Below are 23,695 nucleotides of genomic sequence, written 5' to 3'. Positions count from 1 at the left end.
TCGTTTTTCATATATATATATATATATATATATATATATATATATATATATATATATATATATATATATATATATATGGTGATCATCTGTTCTGGCCCTCCTGCTTGGGCCCCCATTGGGTCTGCAATATTCTATAATTCAATAAATAAAAAAAATGGCTGTGGCTTAGGTAAGGTTAAGCCCAGGATGCGAAGCATCCTAGCCTTTATTTTAGTTGTTGAACCACTGTTTAGCCTGGTGAACTGCTGTTGCTTGGCTATATTTGGTTAGGCTAGACGAAGAAACAACTCATGCATTACTGCTTCGCCTTCAAGAGTGGAACGCGACAGCGTTCCCGTCGACCCGCCAAGGGGTGTAAGACAATGGGCTACAGGGCAGCGACTACGCGCCCCGCATTGTACGCGGTGAGCGTAGAGCAAAGCAGCGTTCGGCGCGGCAACGAAATGTGCGCCTGAGCTAGAGACGCACGCCTTAGAAACAGCTCGTTTCTAAGGCAACACCGCATTCACTAGAGGCGCTTTTGTACAGCTTTGAAGCACCGTACTCGTGGCTCAGTGGTAGCGTCTCCGTCCCACACTCCGGAGACCCTGGTTCGATTCCCACCCAGCCCGTCTTGCAAGAGTTGAGCCAAAGCCACTTCTCCTCTGCCGTGACGTCACGGTGTCACGTGGTTTCATGGCGACACCGCCGCGCCTGAGGAGCTGGGTTGAGCTCTCGTAATATGCTTCGCATAAAATGGCTGTGGCTTAGCTAAGGTTAAGCCCAGGGTGCGAAGCATACTAGCCTTTATTTTAACGCGACAGCGTTAAGGAGCTCGTGTCGCAGAGAAGCCGGTGTCGTCGGCGTCGGCTCAGGCGTGCGTCGCTTGCTCAGGCGCACATTTCGTTGTCGCGCCGAACGCTGCGTTGCTCGACGCTCACCGCGTCCGATGCGGGGCGCCTAGTCGCTGCGCCGTAGCAAAGCCACCTAGAAACAGTCTCTGTAGCACGCCGCAACCTTCGCTTCTCATTCCAACGAGCAGCTCTGTCTCCAGGAGGCATCTCACCCCGTGAGTGTCTAGCAGAGGCAAGCGCAGCTGCTTATATACCGCCGCGACGCCGCGAGCGACGGCGCGAGTTGGAGCCCCGTTTCTCCTCTGTCGTGACGTCACGGTGTCACGTGGTATTCAAGGCGACACCGCCGCGCCTAAGGAGCTGGGTTGAGCTCTCGTAATATGCTTCGCATAATAAACAAATAAATAAAGCAGATGCCATGGCCCGATGCAGCAACATAGCAGACGACCGAGCGAGCCGGAGCACGGGCTGAAACGTCACGAAGTTCTGCTTTCACGTGGCCGGCTTCTGTGTCATGACGTCACAACACATGCACCTCTTGGGAAACACAGCCGAAACTGAGTCGCAGAAAATCGTTTACACTAATTAGAGGCTCGCTCGATCAGATATTGCTGTATCTGTGTTCTAGGGTTTCGAGGTCTGGGAACATTACTTAACGCAAGCAATGTATGTATGTATGTATGTATGTATGTATGTATGTATGTATGTATGTATGTATGTATGTATGTATGTATGTATGTATGTATGTATGTATGTATGAAATCTCCGAAGTATAGTCTCAGTGCTGTTTCGAATTAAGGCTAACACTCACGTCATGTGCCTTAAAGCAGTGCCTCTTGAGCCTGCGAAATCAAACAACGTGAAGAGAGAGGACGCCAACTTACAGTGCGCACCGACGCCGACTTCCTCACGAAATGCCGCTCGTCGAAGCTTCCAGGAAGATTTACGGACACGTCATGTCATATGGACTCGAGCGCGACGTCTCGGAGAGGACATAATTTGGCCTGGTCGGCCTATGGGGCCGGCGCGCCCGGTTCACAGAGAACCATGCGTCCGACTAGCTCTGTACAATGGTTCAGCAGTCTCTCACTCATGATGATGATGGTAACAGTTTGGTGCTGCTGCTAACGAGGGTATCAAGAGATAATCCGCTATTGATGACCATCGTAAGTTTTCCTTCAAAAATAGTACATAGGAACTGTGAGGGATAGGCCCAAAGCCGGCTGGTAATATAATGAACTCAAATATGAAAATATTAAACAAGCCGATCCCAAATCAAACAAAATAATGCATAAAGCAGCAGGCCGCTTTTCATAAGCCAGTCGAAATTGAAAGAAGTTGCAAAATAACAATAATTAGGGTAAAGCAGAGCATTGAGGGCATCTCATAGGTTTTGACTCTTTTTCATGCTCTTGTGATCCCGTTGTCTTCATGCCGTCATGCTGCGGTGGTCGTTGTGACGTCACCTTTTCCATCATCGTCAGTGTATGTTCATACTTCGAAATTGCAACCGCGCGCCAGTATCCAGTGTGCGCAATCTCAGAGGCCATACTATCGACGTCGCGCCGACGCCACTGCCATCGCTGTCTCTCCACAGTGCTGTCTACCCAAATATATCGACGAAATTTTGCGCCGCCATCATCAAACACCGTCACCGACGTCAGCGGCATACCTCATAAGCATTGCTAGTGTGTCCATTTGCTTTCAGCAGTCCGCAGAGGCTATTCGTTTATTTGACGATCATCTTCTGGGCTTTCCGCAACTTTTGATAGTCCATTGTCTAATGGGCAGAGTATTTGACTTCCATGTTTAGGGAACTGCATTCGAAAACAATCGTCAGACAAACTTGGGTCACTGAGTGCGCGACACTGGGTTTGTGCCGCTGTTCAATGAACCTCTTTGACACTTACTTGGGTCACTCAGTATGTGCCATTTCCTATGTGCCATTTCCTATGCGCATTTCCTGTTCAGTGAAAGCGTCACTGATGCGAAATTTCTCCGGTGCTTGGCGGAATCAAGCCCGTATCATATATATTTAGACAGTCCCGACTGAATATATATTCACACCTGCACCATGGGTGGATTTCGAGGCGACCCGCCGTGGTTGCTCAGTGGCTATGGTGTTGGGCTGCTGAGCACGCGGTCGCAGGATCGAATCCCGGCCACGGCGGCCGCATTCCGATGGGGGCGAAATGCGAAAACAGCCGTGTACTTAGATTTAGGTGCAACGTCAAAGAATTCCAGCTGGTCGAAATTACCGGTTTCTTCCTCTACGGTGTGCTTCATAATCAAAGTGGTTTTGGCAGGTAAAACCCCACTATAAAAAAAAAAGTTTCGAGGCGGTGCCGCTAGATGACGCTGCGTATTCAGGGGCGAGCGCGAGAAAGGAGTCCGACTGCAGACATGCGTCATACATGACCCGCTTCTGCGTCGGCAATACGCAGTCTCTCTACGTTGCAGCAAGGCTTATTCCCAATAACGTCGACATTCATCGTGAAATGGGTTCTGGCGGAAATCTTTTTTTTTTTAGATGACCTTCTTTTTCTCGAGGTCTCCCACAGACTTCCGTTTCACGGAAACTATGGATCATCGCCCGGCGTCGCTCAACACAAGACAGCTAACTTGTAGAGAGTCGGCATGCGCGTATAGCCAACTGTATACTACTCCTACAGGCGAGCCGTTTACCGTCTCTCTTCTCTACGCACTAACGTAACGAAACAATAAACGCTACCTAAATATCCTCACTGCAACAAATATTCGCCTTCAAGTGCACGGTTCTTTGACAAACCAAATTAATTTCTTTGGCTTTTTCATACATAATAAAGTGAATATCTTTTTGTTTCAGTCGCCGTTTTGTGCTTGAACGCTCTCATTTTTAATCGGTTATTGATAAGAAAAAAACTAAACAAAACACTGCTAAAAACGCCTGCTTCTTGGCCTATCCACTGAAGTGGGACAGTAAGAATCGTCGTTGAGAAACAAAACAAAGCATGTGCCGAGCTCGTAAACACTGCTTTATTCTCCGTGTCTGTGAGATTAGCAGATTCAAGGATATGACGCGTAAAATGTTATCAAGGTACAAAGCACAAAGTTATATAAACCACTGCAGTGTATGTTTTTATCCCACATCTTTGCTCTCTGTTTGCACCCGTCAGTCAGCTTCGCACTCCTCTGTTTGCCTTCCTTTTGTGCCATTCTTATCCCTTAACAAAACGCTCTTTATCTGATCCACCATCCACACGACACACCCAGCTCTGCACTCGAAGTTCTAACTTTATTATAAGTTGTCACGATCCAGAATTGTTTCAATCATAGGCACGTAGCGAGACCGCAGACTATAGTCTCCTATTTGCAGATGGCCTTGTCGTAAGGCCCTCAGCAGCAGTCCACATGTGCCGAAATACCACATCAAAACGTTTTATGCAATTTTATCAAATTATTGAGCTACATTGTCAGTTTCTGACACGTGGTCACCACATCTTCAACTATTGCATGCACGGCGGCGTATAGAAAGGCTAAAGTTTCTTTACCAGGTAAATCACTCTATAAAACCGCTCGATAACGGGAGAAACACTCGGTTGTTCTGCCTTAACGGCAATCGCGGTTAAATTATAGCATGGTCATACGCCGCCGCCTCACTAGGGTGTAGCTTTTTCAGTGTTCCTTTCCTGGGTGTGAACTGTTGAATTCTCACCCAGCTTGTGTTGCATAGTCATGTTTGAAAAGCACCTTCAATGTGCTTTGTGTAACCTCTCCTGGTGGGGCAGCCTAGCTGCCTGCAATATTTTAACATAAACGAACAAATCGAAAACACTGCAGTGGCGGATTCTATCCGTTCATTGGCCTCAAATTTCCACCGATAGCGTCTCAATTTTTCGCTCGAGCAGTCAATCGCCCATTCCTCTCAATCTGGCCATTTAAAACCCGGCCGCAAGGCTTGCCCCTGCGTAAGAGTGCTAAAATCTAGTGCGATGAAGAAGGAAATATCAGCCATCGGTAAATGGTGTTGGCGGAGAATTCCCTGGCATCATTGTACGAGCGAGGCTCATCGGGGTGGGAGAACTGCAGGTCCGCGTGGTGCACGGCGCCCGCAATGCGCAAGCGTCTGGTTCGCTGGTTGGGAGCTTCCTCCAAGCTGTACACAGCCCACGGATCCATGTCACCGTCACTGCAACGCCCAAAAGAAGCACACGGTTCCAATTTTTTGCCACAGATTTTTCAGAGACTGCTTGTACATTATATTGCACGCTACCTTCAGTCCGTCTGGGACCGTTCAAAACCCGCAAATTTCAGACGGCGTAAAATTTGCCTTAATTGAGATTCTGTAGATGTAAAAGAACTTTTATGCGACGTTTTCGTCTTTCTTTAAGTACATCTGGGAGGTGTCACGAAGCGCTCGCAAAAATGTTCGTTTTGATTCCGAAACTGAAAAAGAAGCATTTCTAAGCGCCGGAAGTGACGCATGATCTAGAACGCGTGGCTCCTCGGCGTGATTTGGAAGGTGGTGCCGAGAGGGCCCGAGGCGCGCCGGAACTTTTCGGCGGCGTCGTCCTGGGACTTGCGTAAACGCCGCTGACTACGAGGTGCGAGAATTGTCTGCTTAGTTAGAAGCATCCAATGAGAAAACTCTGCAGTTGCCAGTGCTGCGGCTTTGCCAATATTGCGTTTATATGCTATTCATTATGAATAATTTAGCTAAAGTTAAATTTCGTTCCAGTTGGCCTTTAAGCATGCACGGGATTAAGGAAACAAAGTAGCTTTCAAAAAAAGATTAATTTCTTGCGTGGAAATGAGTTTGTAGATCATATAAACGAAGGTGAAGTGGGAAGCTTGTGTCAGAAAGGCGAAGTTTCTAAGGAAAAAAAATTACGCAGTAACGAAAGTGAAATTGACTGCACACAGGTGGGCTAGCTACAAGGCATGTTTTGGATGCGTGTTCACAAGTCCATCCTTTTAGCAAGCTCTTTGAGCTATATTGTGTTGTTTACAACAAGAGCAACACAGGAACTGAAATAATTTTGAGGGCTCTCCGTTAAACATAACGCTGGACGTCTTCTATGCGTAAAGGGCTTAAGTTAACTCTGAAGCGACAGCGTAGAATACTCCTCCCGAACGTGAAGATACACGCTCTTGGGAGTGCATGGAAGGGGTTTATTCATATTCGTTACTTGAGTATTTCAACGAATGGCTCCAGAAAAAAATTTACGTCAATTTATTCTAGACCCTTGTATCGCCACAGGCGAGAAAAAACACCCCTGAAGTCTTTTGCAAATGCGGCGAAATGGCGTGAACAATCGAGGGAGCAGCGTCAACGTAAGAGCTCACCAAACGTTGTTACACCTTGATCTTCGTACTTTTTGCAAAGAAAACCATTTTTCTTTAAATTAAGGGATAAGATGGTTACGCTGTCATGGGGGTGTCACTTCGTGTATAATAACCATGGCATTTGAAGAAAGAAAAAAAGATCGCTTTTTCGCGTTCGTACCATGCCAGTGGGTGATAGGAACCAGTTTGAAAGGTGGTTACACCCTAGAGTTTACTTCGCTTTTCAGGAGGATGAAGCCAACGCTTAGTTACCTCATTTTCTGGGAACAATGTTAACCTGTGGACAACGATCGTTATCGCAGGCAGTTGTGCTGCATGTATGGGCATAATTTCTTTTGGTGCTGTCAGGATTGGGGGCTCAATCCCTTCGTCCGTGGTCCTTTGCCAAGATTGGAGTACGGCATGAATTCGATGGTAGCTGGCCCATGCCGTCGTCCAACTTATTTACGCTGAGATCGTTGAGGAAGTGAAGAACTGCTTCTCATCGAGAACGAGGGAAAAGGGTTTATTTACAGAAATTAACTCAGTCTAACATGACTGCTTGAGAAACAGAGTAACAGTCCAACATGACTGCATGAGAGAAGTGACTCAGTCTAACATGACTGCTCAAGAGAAGTGCGTCCAACATTCGCACAACCACAGTTTTTATACACTCGATCCGCCGGTCCTACGACGCGGCGGCTGTTCGTTTACACATCACCAACTCGCAGCTGCTCTGAAGACCAGTTTACAGACACAAAGGCACACACATTCCGAAGCCCAAGCGACGGCGTTGAAGGTGGTGCCGTTCCGGAAAATCGACGCCGCTCGAGGGTCGCTCGTTGTTTTGCAACATGCAGAACCGTGTGAGCGCAAAAATAAGACGTTCCCGCGGTAGCTTCTTCAGGCGTGTCAGATCAGCTCCGCGTTGAGGAACTCTAAAATCATTGTCCCCACACCAAACTCGTCCCGTCACAATGTCGAAGGGGCTGGAGGAAGGCGGCGGATTCCAGCGCAACGGTCGCTTCTTTGAGCGCCTCGCAGCTGCAGCGACGGAGACGGGGAGGTGCGCGTCTTGCACCCCTTGTCGTAATCGGGTGGCAAGGTGGCAATCTTGTTGCGCAACTCGCCGTTCTTGACAGCGCCTCCATGGCCCGAAAATCTCGACTGTCTAGCGCTGAGAACCGCTAGGCAGGAAGAGAACGGCTGCTGGTCAGGGGGAGGGGATTGATGTCTTGGCTCGCAGCGACCACCTGTGCATTGATGTCACCGCCCCAAAACATCCAACAAGGACAGGCAACTGCAAAATGAACCCCACAACACGGCTCTGCGCCGAGATGACGTGCATTGGCTCTCACTTTAAACTCGCTAGGCTTCAAAAAAAACAACAACAACATAAGTGCAGAAGCAAACAAAAAATGCTGCATTTCGCTATGCCAATTTCTGAAGCAAATTACTGCTGACACATTCAGCAATCAAGGAGGGAATCCTGCCAAAAGAGAGGGGATCTTCTTCACTTAATAAAATTAACACTAGTAACCCTAAAATTTAGGCGGGACCCCCAAACGCAGAATTCAAATTAGCCTGCTCAAACCATCCGCATTGCTATGCAACTTTCCCTTCTTATATCTAACGGAGAAGTTGTACTCTTGGAGAGTGAGGCTCCATCGGAGCAAGCGGCCGTTTTTGTGTGACATTTGATTGAGCCACGTCAGAGGACAGTGGTCGGTCTCGAAGATGAACTTCGCTCCGTACAAGTAACACGACAACTTCTGGGCGGCCCAAACCAAACAAGCGCATTCCTTCTCTGAAGCGCTGTAGGCTTCCTCTCTTACATTTAGTTTACGGCTGGCGTAGAGGATAGGATGCTCCTCGTTATCGTCGCCGACCTGACTAAGTACCACGCCCATACCTCTGTCGCTTGCGTCGCATTGAACTATGAATTCCTTTGTGTAGTCTGGCGCGCGAAGCACAGGGCGAGAAACCAATAGCGTTTTCAAACTTTGGAAAGCGTTCTCTTTGTCCTTATCCCAGAGTACGTTACTCGGTGCTCCCTTTCGGAGGGCGTCTGTTAATGGACTTGCCAATTGCGAGTAATTCGGAATGTACCGTTGATAGTACCCCACAAGTCCCAAAAATGAACGAACGTCCGTTTTCGTGCGCGGCTGAGAAAAATCTCCAATCGTAGCTATTTTCAGCTCAGCCGGCCGTCTCATGTCCTTACCGACAACATGGCCCAGATAAGTAACCTGCGAACAACCAAACCTACACTTTCCCGCTTTCATCGTTAAGTCGACTTTAAACGTACGAAGCCTCGCATTCTTGTCGGAATAGAATTTGGCGTTCCTTTGAGCTATTGCCATGTTCTTTCCGACTAGTTCTTGGGATGCGCTTAGCCGTTCCAGTAAATTTAGCACGTATTCAACCACGGTTGGACTCTCCCCTCTTTCCTCCCACATCTCTCTTAACATTCTCAGTGGAGACCGGAGTGTCCTCCCATACACTAGTTCTGCTGGTGAGAACCCTGTCGCCTCATGTGGAACGGTTCGCAAAGCAAACAAAGTTGCCGGCAGACAGTTCTCCCAGTCCTCCTTGTGCTCGTAACAGAGCGCACGCAAAACTCGCTTAAGCACCGAATGCCACCTCTCTACACTGTTTGACTGAGGGTGATAGACAGAACAGTGTATTAACTTTACCCCGCACTTTTGCAAGAATGTGGAAGTCAGTGCGCTCTTGAATACTGACCCTTGATCTGCCTGAATTTCGGCTGGAAACCCAACTCGTGCAAACACTGTCAAAAGCGCGTCTACTACTTCAGTGGAGCTGAGCTCTTTCAAAGGGATTGCTTCTGGAAACTTGGTAGCCGGACACAGCATGGTAAACAAGTACCTGTAGCCTGATTTTGTTTTTGGAAGAGGCCCTACCGTGTCTATTACAAGCCGTCTGAAAGGCTCTGTTATTAAGGGCACTACCTTCAGTGGAGCTTTCCAAGTCTCTCCTGGTTTACCAGAACGCTGGCAGGCGTCGCATGATCTTACAAAGTTTTCTACATCTTTGAAACAGCCAGGCCAGTAGTATTCCATAAGCAATCTTTCCTTTGATTTGTTTATGCCTAGGTGGCCGGACCACCCATTTCCATGACAAAGACTCAAAAGGTCCTCCCTACACTTCGTAGGTATGACTAACTGATCTAAAATCTTACCCTTTCGATCCCTGTAATGCCGATACAACAACCCTCCTCTCTCATGTATCGTTACGTTGCGCCTAGCAATGCCTTCTTTAGCTGTGTCACGTAATTTAGCTAAGCTCTCATCATTCTTTTGCTCAGCTGCCAGTGACTCTCTATCCACGCGTAAGAGTTGATCAAAGTTCTTTGAGGCCGGTGATAACAACGACCCTGTCTCGCTTGTGAGCGCGTCTGCTTGCTCTTCCTGCAGGCTAGAACTCTGACACTCTAGTGCTACGCTCTCATTGAGCTGGTCAACTGGCAGGCTCTCCTCAACTGTTCTTTTGTCCCTCGGGCCTAGCTCGGATTCGGGTATTGAAGCTATCCCCTTTTCTGCTTCAGCTGGAGGAGCTTGAGCATTTTCAGCCGAAAGCGCCGCGATCTTACGAGCTTGGCCTCGGGTCAATGCCTGTACTATGCCCTCTCCCAGTTTGAGCCCTCTGTCACGCAGTAACTGATTCGAACGATTCGAAAAGATGTAGGGATACTGCAGTGACAAAAATTTGGAAACTGCAGCCTCAGTCTCTAGCTCCCCGAATGGTCCACTGATTTTGACTTTGGCCATGGGCAGACACACGCTGTGTTCTTCTACAACCTGTTTTATCCATGCTACTTCTCCGGTGAAGTCCTCTACCATCACGTAAGACGGATGGACAATGTCCAGCGTGGCGGCACTGTCTCTTAGCACTCGGCATGGTTTTCCATTAACTTGCAGGTTGTGGAGATACGGACTTAAAAGTTCCATATTCTCATCTTTTTCCTCCACGTAGGAAAAAACTACGCTAGGCTTCTCGCAGTTTACAGCTATATGTCCCAGTTTGTGGCATTTGTAACAGCGAATTGGTCTAACAGATTCGAATTTTCTTTTCTGTCCTTTTTGTGCGGTTTCTCCGTTAAGTTTCTCCTCGCTCTTTTCTGTGGGCTTTTCCGCCAGGTCTACAGGCTCTGATCGTCTAGTTTGCGCACCCTTTTTGAACGGAAATGGTTCCCGCGGTCCATTTCGACCGTCCCAGTTTCCCTCCTCGGCGTTCAACTTTCTACGGGTTGCGTACTCTTCGGCTAATTCAGCCGCCCTTTCCACAGTGTTTACATTACCTCTGTCTTGCACCCACAGTTTCACAGCTTGGGGGATGGTTTTGTAAAACTGCTCTAGACACATGCATTCAATGATCATGTCTCTGCTGTCGTACGCTTCCGCGCTTTTAAGCCACTCGACTAGGTTTGCCTTTAAGCTATATGCAAACTCCGGATAGCCCTCGCTATCTTTCTTGCCTGTGCTCCTAAACCTTTGCCGAAAAGCTTCGGCTGAAAGGTGGTATTTCTTCAGGAGACTAGCCTTAACTTTTGCATAATCATATGCATCCTGCGCACTCAATCTGGCGATTACTTCCGCCGCCTCACACGGCAACATAGACAGCAACCGCTGTGGCCATGTACTCGGGCCGAAGTTCATCTTCTCGCAAGTCCTTTCAAAATTGCTTAGGAACAAGCCTATGTCGGTCCCGACCTCAAATGGCTTTAATAGCCTGTCCATGCGGTACGATTCTGCCTCACTTGATCGTCCCAGAGCGCCTTCACTTCCTTGAGACATCTCCAAACGTTTGCTTTCAAGTTCGAGTTGCATTTTCCTTAACTGAAACTCGCGATCTTTATCGCGTTCCTCTCTCTCTTGCTTTTCTCTGTCCCTTTCTTCTCTTTCTCGGTCCCGTTCTTCTCTTTCTCTTTCCCGTTTCTCTCTCTTTTTGAGAAGTTCCATTCCCATTTCAATATCTTCCTCACTGGCCTGATTGGAAATTAGCTCCAATAATTCCGATTTGCGCATTTCCTTGCGTACATCTAGGCCCAGTTCCTCACCAACAATCAACAACTCGTCTCTCAGCAATGTCCTTAACTCCATGACTGCTGCTTTACTGCCTTGATTCTGCTCTCTAAATCTAGCTAGGAAAACGCAACCTAGCTAACACACAACAATCTAGCTTCCCTACTGTTCTAAACAGAACAACCACAAAATGAAGCCTAGAGAGTCAAAGCAAAAACCAAGCACTCACCGCAGATACAGCACCATGTCGCAAAGTCCATCCCACCGCTGTCAGCCAGTTGTCAGGATTGGGGGCTCAATCCCTTCGTCCGTGGTCCTTTGCCAAGATTGGAGTACGGCATGAATTCGATGGTAGCTGGCCCATGCCGTCGTCCAACTTATTTACGCTGAGATCGTTGAGGAAGTGAAGAACTGCTTCTCATCGAGAACGAGGGAAAAGGGTTTATTTACAGAAATTAACTCAGTCTAACATGACTGCTTGAGAAACAGAGTAACAGTCCAACATGACTGCATGAGAGAAGTGACTCAGTCTAACATGACTGCTCAAGAGAAGTGCGTCCAACATTCGCACAACCACAGTTTTTATACACTCGATCCGCCGGTCCTACGACGCGGCGGCTGTTCGTTTACACATCACCAACTCGCAGCTGCTCTGAAGACCAGTTTACAGACACAAAGGCACACACATTCCGAAGCCCAAGCGACGGCGTTGAAGGTGGTGCCGTTCCGGAAAATCGACGCCGCTCGAGGGTCGCTCGTTGTTTTGCAACATGCAGAACCGTGTGAGCGCAAAAATAAGACGTTCCCGCGGTAGCTTCTTCAGGCGTGTCAGATCAGCTCCGCGTTGAGGAACTCTGGAATCATTGTCCCCACACCAAACTCGTCCCGTCACAATGTCGAAGGGGCTGGAGGAAGGCGGCGGATTCCAGCGCAACGGTCGCTTCTTTGAGCGCCTCGCAGCTGCAGCGACGGAGACGGGGAGGTGCGCGTCTTGCACCCCTTGTCGTAATCGGGTGGCAAGGTGGCAATCTTGTTGCGCAACTCGCCGTTCTTGACAGTGCCAAGTTTTTCAGCCTATTGTAAATTTACTCATTCAAGTGGCGCGTCGTTTAGAACCCCACCACCTCCCGCTGCTGCCTGTTCCTGGCGAGGGCAGCCCGCGAACCCTGCACGTAAATGCCATGTTCCTTGATGCCTTTGCATTTTCCTTTTTTTCTTTTAAAACAAGGCCTTCCTTGGTGAGTTACCCTTGGCTTTCTGCGTCAGATATGTGGGCCACAATATTGTAGCGATGCCTTTTTCGATGCCAATGGATTCCGGCGCTGCTCGCGTTCGAGACTGGTCGAGCGACGCTCCACGCCTCGTTGAACGTGGCCACTCACGAAAGCGAAAAAGCGCGAAAATGTATTAGTTATAGTGAAATCAGCGCTAAAGGAACAGCAACACAAGACAGAGCAGTACACAGGACAGGCTATGAACTAACAACTGATTGACCAAAACAATAAAAATTGTCCTGCGCACCTGTACTGTGTACTCCTCTTCCTTGTGTTGGCGTTCCTTTCGCGCTGCATTTGCTATGAGGGTTAACCAACTCGTCCATTTTCTTTTTTAAAAAGCCGATGCTTTACTGGCTGCAAACTTGCGGTTTCACCCTGGCGGTGCTCCGAGGAGGCACATGACGTCACACTGCGTTCCTCGTCACACTGCGTTCCTCGTCGTTTCGTTCGCCTCCGCTCGCTTCGCCAGCTGCGTCGCATGCCTGATAACATGTCGGAGGATTGAAAAGGAGAGCTCGCGTGCGCCGCAACCACAGTTGAGGCGGCAGTATGGACGGCGACAATTATGATAAGCAGGAGGAGGCCTGGAATCGACATCGGAACGAGATGAAGAGCAAACGAATCGCCCAGGAAACAGACGAACAGCGCGCCGAATGACCGGCTAAACGCCGCAACATAGCTAGACAACCAGACTAACCTGGACTTGCAATCAAGATTAACCAAGGCTAACCATGCTATGCCTTCGCTTTTGCTACGTATATCCTGGCATAGCCGAGCTAAGCCACTGCCATTTTTTTCTTTATTGCCTCGCTTGACACAAAGTTTATGAGCTCAGAAGAACAGAATAACAAGATCATAGTACCGAGATCCGTCAGCTGATTGCTGACTACAAGTCATCAGTATCCATTCTTAAGCTATGAAAAAAAGGCGTTAGCATCGAAAAAGGCATCGCTAAAAAATCGCGACCATGAGTTTCTAGCCTTTTTCGTGGGCAAATCTCGAAGATAGTGCTGCATAAAAATGTGGACCAATTCCGAAGGTAGTGAAGTAGAAGAAAAACCAAATCGATCCGATGTCCCTTTCTTAGTCCTCTCACGCGAGGATTGGTGCGATGAGGGCCGTGAACAGTGGCGCCGCACCATCCTATTGCCAACTCGCTCAGGAAGGCATCTCTGATCGACGTTAACTAGGGGCTGAATTGCCTTCCAACCATCTTCCTCCTTCTTTTTTTTTTCTAACAAAATAAAGGGGGAGGAAACTCATTCGAAATACGTGAGGCACCCTTAGAATAGACGTTGTTTCTGCGTGGAGAAAGGAAATACTTTGGAGGGAGCGTTGCCAAACACAACTAAAGCCTAACGAATCTTTGCAAACACGTGATCGTCAACGCAGAGCGAGCGATAGGCTTTAGTGCCGCCGACCCGGAGCTATGGCTACCGCAGGACAGCCCGTCACGTGCGCATCAATTAAAAACTACCGCGAACCAAATATTATCGGCCAGTACGGTGAGTCTAATAGGTCACGTGTTAGGTCCACACCTCGAGAGAAAAAAAAAAAGTGCGAAGCGAGTGTCTTCACTCGGAGTTCGCTTGCCAAGGATGGACGAGGGAGGTAATTAATGCTCCCCCCTAGCGTACTCGCATCCTCCAAGCTTGATTGTAAACTTGAACGGGAATTCCTGCCTACTAACTGATATAACGCATACCTGAAGATAATGTGAGTCGCCATATTGAAGTCCGTGATCGGGTACTTTTTGGTCATCCGGTCGAATTCAGGCGTAACCCCAAACCTCTCGCGGCACCTTTCGGCGAATTTCTCGGGGTCCCATTCTTGAGGGTAGAACATATCCTTGACGCCATCACTGCACGTCGGGTGAATGAGCTCGGTGCACTCCTGCATCGAGGATTCGGAGAGAGCTTTGCATCGGGGAGCCCCTGTCTAAATGCACAGCGACACAGGAGTCGTTTTTCTCAACAACCACTGGTCCATCTTTTATTAGGCTCCTGGCATTTCAAGGAACGGTAAGGATAGAAATCATTTCGCCGGTATTAGTAAGTTACCTTTCCACCACACCAAAAGCGCCACTATTACAGCGATATGAGGCTTGGTAAGCCAAAACAGGCACAAGAAAGGAGACAGGTGGCGACACCTGTCTTGTAGTTCTCGCACCAGCGCCGCGACGTCATGAATTTCCACGGCGGCTACCGAGGCCTAGTTAATTGTTTATCAGTAAATATCTACTACGTTGTGCTGTAAAGGCACTGAAGAGTGAGCCCGGCAAGTTTAGGGATATATGACTTAGTTGACGAGGCTGAAATACAAAAAAAATTACTTGATGACCGTGACGTCAGAATGACGTAGCGACTTCGAGGTTGTGCGTTAAAAAAAATCAACTTTGACCTTAATTTTTTTGTTTTTGTTCTTTTGTTCTAATGATCAATCGTTTACCACAAAATTAACAGTAGAGTTTTCAAAGCATACACCATGAGCAGAAACTGAAGTTAGACGTTTCCAGCAGTGCGATGAGATTTTCTTCAATAGGCCACCGGGCTTCTTCCTTTCTTTTTTTGCGAACGTTGTTGAATATCGTGAAATTGAAATAAATGCTCAAAAACAGAAGTTAACAAATTTGCCACTCACACAAAAATTAAATTTTGCAAACTGCACGTATGAGGAAACCTGAAGCCAACAAAATTGATGTATTGTACTCCGCTCGGAAATATCTCACTAATTTGTGAGTGGAATTAAATTGAATTAAAGGTTATTTGCCACATAAGTACACTGCTGTACATAAGTGTTTGGAATGGCAGGATCGAAGCTGCATAACGGCAGATGGACTGCTCCCACCTCCCCGTGAACAGCAGGCGGCAACATGGGAGCATATTCATTCTATACATACTTTTGGTGGGATAAGAAAAAAATAAAAGAGCAGAAAGGTAATAACTTTTTCCTTATTATCCTTTATTCTTTATTATAAAATCCTTATTAACATTGCAAATATTTCACGTAAGCTGTGCGCTCAAAAATAAGTTTCATCCCTTTAGACTCCTTAACAGATGCAATTTGTAGAAATAAGCTTGTATAGTCCTAGAATTTGTGCTTCATTTTCTTAAACCTAAATTTATCGAGAGTTCTGTGGGTTTATAAAGCTCTAAATCAAAACTTAAATTCTTCGTTCTACAGCTGGCACAAATCCGCTCTCAATCTTAAGACGAAAAGAAGAAGAAAAATAGTACCGAGTAAGAAAGCGTAGTTTCAGGTATTGCATATACACGGTGTCCCACAGAACTTTAGGCAAACATTAAATATATGCAAAAGCCACGTAGCTGGATAGAACCAAGGTAATGTTGTTTTCTGTAGTTTGGAGATAATCAGATTTTTTTCCATTACGCCTAATTTGATAGTTAGCCTTAATTAACTAATCAACGTCTCACATATAGTAATTAGATTAGAAGTGTCAATGAGAAAATTGTAGAGCAACATGAAAAACCCCGGATGCAGCTTTCTGTTGCTTGATACGTGCTACATAAAAGTGTTTTTCCGAGCACGAAAGAATCCCGCAAATACGCGCAAAATTGCCGCACGACTGGCCGCTCGAGGCGCTTTGCATACATTCGCGGGCGTCTTTCACGCTCGAAAAAACTCTTTTATGTAGCCCGTGTTGAGCAACAGAAAGCTATATCGCTAGTTTTTCATGTTGCTCTACAATTTTCTTATTGACACTTCTCATCTAATTATATTATTGGAAAAGTTGAATAAATAATTCAGATGAATTATCTCGTTAGGCAGAATGAAAAGAACAATTTGATTACAAATTATAGGGTTTTACGTGCCCAAACCACTTTCTGATTATGAGGCATGCCGTATAGTGGAAGACTCGGGAAATTTCGACCACTTGGAGTTCTTTAATGTGCACATAAATACACGGGTGTCTTCGCATTTCGCCCCGATCGAAATGCAGCCGCCGTGGCCGGGATTCGATCCCGTGGCCTCGTGCTCGTTAGCCCACCGCCATAGCCACTAAGCCACCATGGCGGGTGAAAAGAACAGTTTGAGTATCTCCAAGCGACGGCAAACAACATTACCTTGGTTATGTCCAGCTACGTGACATTTGCACATATTTAATGTTTGGCTCAACTTACAGGGGGCTCCCTGTATATGTAGTAACCCAGGTGCAAAATTTTACGTTCGAAATACGAGCGGATGCGTCACGAAAAGCCAGTTAAAATATCAGTTCTTGACATCGAAAACGAAACAAAAAGAAAAGCCGCAAATATCGCTTGCCGGAATTTACGCAGAACTATTGGGACTCGGGGTCGAATACGAGAAAAGGACTCTTGTAGCAGACCAAGAGGAGACGAAAAGCTTTGTACAACATTTACATATAGCAGGTAACAGCAGGTAACAGCATACAAGTAGCGATGCCAAACAGCACACCAGGCCGACGGTGCGGCTGGTGGCGACTCCCCCTAACATTGGTCTGGTTCTGCCTTAAATCCCTTTGGCACGAACGACGCGAGATTGGTGCTGACGTCAACCACGTCGCCTTCCTATTTCGTCGCGGAAAAAGTTCAAGCTGCATACCACCGATCTCCACGGCAACGGGGCAGCAGTTCTGTGGAATTTTGAAGGCTGTCAGTGGATTCGTCGAGGTGCTCTGTGCCCCCGAACCCCTCAGTTCGACCCACGGAAAGGGGCTGGCAGTTCGAAGAACTTTGCAGGTTGTCACGAGGTGCTCTGTGCCCCCGAACCCCTCAGTTCGACCCACGGAAAGGGGCTGGCAGTTCGAAGAACTTTGCAGGTTGTCACAAGTGCAACCACTTAATAAAAACAGAGGGGGGGGAGCTGCGTGCCTCGATGAAGGCATGCAATGTGGCACAACAGAACCTAGAACATTGAGAACCAGCGCGGCTGCCCGACACGAACGCCAAGGCAATGTACAGGGAATTGCGTCACATCCCACTCATAGATGCCTGCTGCACAGACTGCGATTAGCCGTCGCCTTCACGCGCAAATACTTGCACATCATTGGACGGACAGACTCCCCGGACTGTTCAGTGTGTGGCGCTGAAGAGACTATAGACCATGTGCTCGTGGTGTGCCCTGAGTATGCGCGGGAAAGACTGACAATGGCAGATACCTTGAGACATTTACACAATAGACCACTGTCGCAGGACCTCTTTCTAGGCGCATAGCCACAGAGTTGGCAGACGATAGGGACAATGCGTGCTCTTTCCCGTTTCTTAGGCGACACGGGCCTGTACTCACGCTTTGTGATACCAGTTATGCAGTGTGTCCTTCACCTCGTTCCTCCCATTATCATCCCCCATTGTGACCCTTTTTCTTCTTTTCTTCCCCTTTCCTTACATAGAGTAGCAGGCCAGATGCTCCATTTTCCGGCCGACCTCTCTACATTTTCTAGTCATTAAACTACTTGCGTCACACTCGCTAACCACCAGTTGCAGGCGTTCTCTGCTAAGGTGCTTCTTACGGTCAAGATAAGCTTCAAATGTGGGCAAACTTGTTTTCGTAGTGTAGATGCACCAATAAAAATTTCACAATAAAGAAATGGCTGTTCTTTTCTTAGTTTTCTGAGAAAGGCCGAAAATCAATAGTTTAGGGGTATTATTACGGAATCACTATAAATTTGAAGGTACCAGTAGGTCTTCTGGTAAATCCGTGGATGTGGCAGCACGGGTGTGGCGATGGTGGTTCCGTCTTTAGGTAGCTTCGGTACCGTAATTTCTAGAATTTAACCGCACCGCTCTGCTACCTAAAATTTAATTTCTTAAATCATTGCACGCTCCAGACCGACAAGCATGTGCACAGCATTGCAGTCTGTGCTTTCAGTGCCACATTAAGCTCACCTGGAACCGGTAGGCATGCATATTTGCTGTGCGGTAAACGTTGTTGCATGGGCTTTTTCCGGTGCCGTTGTACACGAGGTTCATCACATTCGCGACTGCATCCACCGTGTCTTCTTCAGTTTTGACCCCGCTGCTCAAGATATTGCAAACCGCCTGCAAGGTCCACAGCAATAACAAAAGGGAACAAAAGACATCGCTAGTGAAAGTGTTCAGCAGAAAAACTATACTCTCAGTAGCTACGTTTAAGTGAACCTGATAAGGCCGGGCCGAGTCAGCTTGCCTCGCGCGTACGCGTAAGCGCTAGTGAGTCGGACCCGATGAACGTCGACACGAGTTCAGTCAATTCGCCTGCCAACCTGCTCAGGCAAGGTGCACGTAAATGCGCTCGGGTCGGGTTGGGCCCGCTCGGCTTCTTACTCTACCAGCTCGTGTCGAGTTCTAGTAATTTCGCGCAGTGAAAACAAGGTTAGTGCTAGTGTCAGCAGATCAGTACCTATAGAGCCGGCTGTTTTTTCAGAGGAAACGATAGTGCCGCCAAATCGAGTGTTACTAATCTTTTCATGGCGGTTCCATTCAACCAGCGTCGAGCGGAGGGCGATCACGGGTGGTTAATGAAGGAGCACTTCTGGTTTTCTCTTCTGATTGGCTAACGCAAACCATAGCTTTGGCTGCACTGCGTGTGTCGCGCCACTGCTGTAGCATTTGGAACATTTGGAAGCCGTGTTTCAAAACTTGGTTTGAGTTGTTAACGGACGACGGACGAAAGATAACTTGTGCAAACATATGACAGGAGAAATGCGTCCTCAAAGATTCACAGATATTCAGTCTCTGACCTTGAAAGACAATTAGTGTTGTTGCTATTGTAACAGCAGTTATGTTCGATAAGTATCGTGCTTTATTGATGGTATGCCAGCTAAAACGAATGGGGACAAAGTAGACATCGCGACACGTACTACCAGACACGACAGTTGCAGCCCGAGCCATTCCATCTCTTGTGCTCCATTGCTTGAAGAGGTGGGCATTAGTTGCGCGGCAGCGAAGGCTAGGCAGTTAGCTGTTACAACGGTATTATATTAACTATATGTCTAAATATTTCAGGACAAAGTAATTCTAGTCCCGAAGTTATGGTAGAATGGGACGAGAACAATAATGCAGTAACACCGGGACACTAAAAAGGGGCTCCTTCTTGTCCCCGTCCTACTTTGCATGGTTTCGCACACTATTGCACCGTTATAGCTATAAATTAACTAGCCCAACAGCAAGTTGTGGCACATAACATTTCTGTAGTGTGCCCCGTGTTCTGTTGTATGTCTTCTGCAAAAAAAGATGCTTTTTTTCTCTCCTGGTCATACCTCGCATTGTTTCACATCATATTACAAAGCAATAATTATGAACCAGCTAGCCCAGCCACAATGAGTGACATGTTGCATCTAGTGCCGAAGTTTTAGTCAAAGTCAAACAACTTTATTTGGTAGAAATAGGTCTGCAGCCTTCATCTATAGCGTCCCTGATAACCCCTTTGTTGTTCTCGGACGTTCAAACACATCAGTGAGGCAATTAATAAATTGTTTAGTAAGCACAAGTCCCTCCCTGATAGACACAGCGTTGGCTATTTATTGCAAATTTGTCTGAGCTCCCAGAGAAGGGCGCAGAAAAACTGCAACGCCTGAAACTATGCGGTACACCTACCTTGACAGGATGGGCCGGAATGGGTCCGAGCAACGTTACGCCGTACGGGTAGTTGATGGTGGCCAGTATCGAGTACGTGTCTCTGATCCAGTCACGAAATTCTGGGTAATTGCTGGGTTCCAAAGTGTGACAGGTGCGAAACTTTGCCTCCAGCGTCTTGCAGCCCTCCGCTGTGGCACGCGCAAAGTAGGAGACACAGAAAAAAATTAAATTATGGGGTTTTACGTGCCAAAACCACTTTCTGATTATGAGGCACGCCGTAGTGGAGGACTCCGGAAATTTCGACCACCTGGGGTTCTTTAACGTGCACCTAAAGCTAAGTACACGGGTGTTTTCGCATTTCGCCCCCATCGAAATGCGGCCGCCGTGGCCGGGATTCGATCCCGCGACCTCGTGCTCAGCAGCCTAACACCATAGCCACTGAGGAACCACGGCGGGTAGGAGACACAGAGGGCATGGAATGAGAGGTGAAGGAATATGATGGGACTGTCAAAATATTGCTACGCTGGGTGGCGTTTGCTTGCAGGTATGAATAATGATGGAGAGATGGTTCAGCATTTAACCACTCAGATTACTAATCAACGTGGCCTTTCTGCCTTTTACCCGCCTGACCCCTTAGAGTAGCAATATAACTTGAAAATGGAAACAACTATTTATTTGCCCGAAACAACGAAGTAAAGAACACGAGGTAAACAACATTACAAAAAAGAAAGAACAGGACTTAGACCTGACCATAAAACATCGTAACAAAACACACACAATTGATAAAAAAAATTTTAGAATAAGTTTTGGCTACTTAGAGCGTAATCCATAATTGAGACATATTTAAATATGTCTCGAAGAAACTAGAAGCAAGATAATATTTCAGTGAGAAAAATTAAATTTAGGACAGCAAACGACAGTTAAGAAATCATAGGCCAAAAAAAGGCCGAGGCAAGTCATAACCGAGAAAACATCCGAGATGCAAGACCAGTCAGTCAATGATCTTGATCAGTGGGAGTGGCAGTCATCTTAGACGATGCAAATCCTAAAATATCCGTAAGAACAAGTCTCCGGAAGGCTCTGAAGCCATGGTTTTGTCCACAATAAGACGAGAGCGTTTGCACAGACGATGCTTGCTGATGTCTCTGACTTGCTCCAGAAGAATTTCACACAAACTTACGCATTTTTCTAGTCGCCCTAGAGCAGCCATATGAATACTCGAAGAACAGCGGGGATCACTCCCGAAATTCGCTGTGTCTCACTAGCCACGCTCTCCACCTTGAGTAGAAATAAGCAGATATAGCCACCGCCTTATTTCCACTGCGCTTAGCTTCGCATGTCCACTAAATCATCACGGCCTTTCAAGGAACACTGTAGAAAAGCACTAGTTCGCGATGATAAATTCATCTTTCTACCCTCTATTGTCGCTTGTTTAGCCGGTATAGGTTGATAATTAAAGGCAATGCAGGTCAGTTTCAATTTTTTTACTTCCGCATCGGAACCTCGGCACCGGTTCGTCGATGTGATATCACGGATTCCAAAACGAGAGAGCGGTTTTCAGGAAAGTGAAACCCTGAATAACAATGATAGAACGGAATGTCGCTGAACAAAACAACCTTTCAACAAGGGGAGTTGTTCGTCAAGGCAGCAACGTCAGCCAACTCCCCTTATCAAAACGACGGCTTCATTACATTCCTCGCACTAACATTTTTATTATACCGTCACAAATTTCAAAATGCATCTTTTTTCCTGTTCGCGCTGTTGTAGCACCGTAGACATTGTTAAAACTTGCTAACATCCGTGTTTTGCTTTTTTTTTCTCTTTGATGTAGTCCATTATCGCCAATAAAAAAAATTAGCAAGGCCCGAGCCGACGACGTTAAACACCATGACGTCGCGACGAGCTAGTGAGGCAACTCCACGGCAGTGTTGCCATCCGTCTTTCGTGTATGTTTTTTTTTCCTCACTTGGCAATCCTTTCCTCACAATAAGAGCGCCTTTTTACTATACTGTAGCAAGGTAATGTACTAATATGGCTGAAATCATTTTTCTCTTTCGTACGCCTTTAAAACCTCGCAACGCCTGCCGCCTGCTGGCTTAAGCTCCTCAGTGAATTATTATCGGCTCTATGTATTCGCGGCATCAATGTGTTCTTTCCTATGAGGGGCGCGGTAGTAGGACCCTAAGGTCTTGTGGGTAAGCGCTTTTTTTTTTATCCATGCAAGTCACTGTCTTCTTTATCCAATTTCGGGCCTATATCGTGTAATTTTGCTAAAGCACCGGCTAGCAGCGCTAAAAAATGCATTTTGGTTCGCTCTGTGTAGTGTTCATTGGGGCAATAGTCACTTAAATGCGGTTATACGTATCCATATACACGTCATGCGTGAATATCCACTTAGCTTTTCGACATCGAGCCGTAAAAAACAAACCCTCGCTATTAATCCGACCATTCTTAAGTTACGTGGTGAGCCAGGAAAAACAAATGCGACACAAACGTAGCCACTAAACCTAAACGCAGGCTATCAAATGTACGTGGAAAGTGTGGTTCCGTAGAATTAAAGCTTTGTCCGAGGATCCGTCGTAAAATGTACCGGAAATTTTCATTCCGCCGAGGTGTCGGGAAGCAATTAATTGACAACTGTATTCCGAAATTCTGCGTCTTGGCCTCTAAGTCAAACGTCTAAGTCGAGAGGACTAAAAGTAGAAATCGGCCGGGGTCGCTGAAAGCACGGACACAGTACACATCCAAAATGCAAGTTTCTTCAAGGCGGATTAAGTGCTTTTTTCCATCGTCATCGCCCTTTCCTAACGTTATCGCACTCCCGCCTCCATTCTGCATCCCCAAAGGCAAAATCGAACACGTTTATGGAGGTTGCGCTCAAGCGAAGTAAGCGTACTGCTTAGATAAATGCGAGAACAGTCAAAAACGAAGTTACTCCCGCGCAGAGTTCCGAAGAAACGGAGTTACCCCAGATTAAGTTAATCTAGTACACTAGTAAGCTCCCGTCGATTCTTTTAGAGTAAGCATGTGCGTTGAAATGGTGGGAGGTTTAGTGACATCATGTAAAAGTTTTTCTGTTTTGCAGTTGACAAAAGCTGACCAGAGGACACGCTCTAATTTTGATAGAAGGTCTCACGTGTCGATCCGAGCTTGTCGAGCACGGGCCAGGTGTGGGACACGAGCTTGCGGCATCCCCATGACGACTTCTCGAATGCCTGCGTCACGCCTATGTAGTACCGGTCGCAGGAACCGAGACCAGGAAACATCCTGAACGGGCCGCTACTGGCCAGAGCACTGGGAAAGGACAACGAAGACTTTGGCAAAGTAACCACTTGTGTGCGTAGAGTTAGGCAGATAAATGATCTATAAAATATTCGGAGCAGCGAACACAACCCGAAAGTGACACACAGCAGGAAGAACGCTTGTTGAGATCTGCGTGTGTCAAATGGAATAAAGGTTGAATATTCAAAATATGTAAAGTTCCAGCTGAAGCCAGGCGCTACTGCGGTGCAGTGTAGGCCTTCGTATTGATTCCACCCTCTCAAGTTCTTTACCAACGCAGTAAAAGCTAGCTACTCGGGAGTTTTTGCCCATACCACTTCAAGTGCAGCAGAATGCGGCCGCCGTACCATGGAGTCGCATTTGCGACCGTGCGCACTGTGTTATGATATCTCCGAACTGTGACGACTAAGATGGGT

The 23,695-nt window shown here is 47.1% G+C and overlaps 1 protein-coding gene across 1 annotated transcript in view; it reads right to left on the bottom strand.

The window, feature by feature from the left end:
• The window catches only part of LOC139049812 (uncharacterized), a 54,642-nt gene that overhangs the window by 18,523 nt on the left and 12,424 nt on the right, over positions 1–23,695 (bottom strand). Inside the window, exons 7-12 of the mRNA XM_070525617.1 lie at positions 23,134–23,291; positions 20,016–20,185; positions 18,327–18,479; positions 14,165–14,352; positions 4,804–5,001; positions 1,718–1,763 (exon numbers count right to left, since the gene is read on the bottom strand). Of these exons, the coding sequence (XP_070381718.1) occupies positions 1,718–1,763; positions 4,804–5,001; positions 14,165–14,352; positions 18,327–18,479; positions 20,016–20,185; positions 23,134–23,291 (913 nt within the window). The remainder of the gene's footprint in view (positions 1–1,717; positions 1,764–4,803; positions 5,002–14,164; positions 14,353–18,326; positions 18,480–20,015; positions 20,186–23,133; positions 23,292–23,695) is intronic.

The sequence above is a fragment of the Dermacentor albipictus genome, chromosome 9 (assembly GCF_038994185.2).
Source record: "Dermacentor albipictus isolate Rhodes 1998 colony chromosome 9, USDA_Dalb.pri_finalv2, whole genome shotgun sequence".
Taxonomy (NCBI): domain Eukaryota; kingdom Metazoa; phylum Arthropoda; class Arachnida; order Ixodida; family Ixodidae; genus Dermacentor; species Dermacentor albipictus.
Note: the sequence above shows the minus strand (reverse complement) of the source record. Positions and strands in the feature narration are given on the sequence as shown.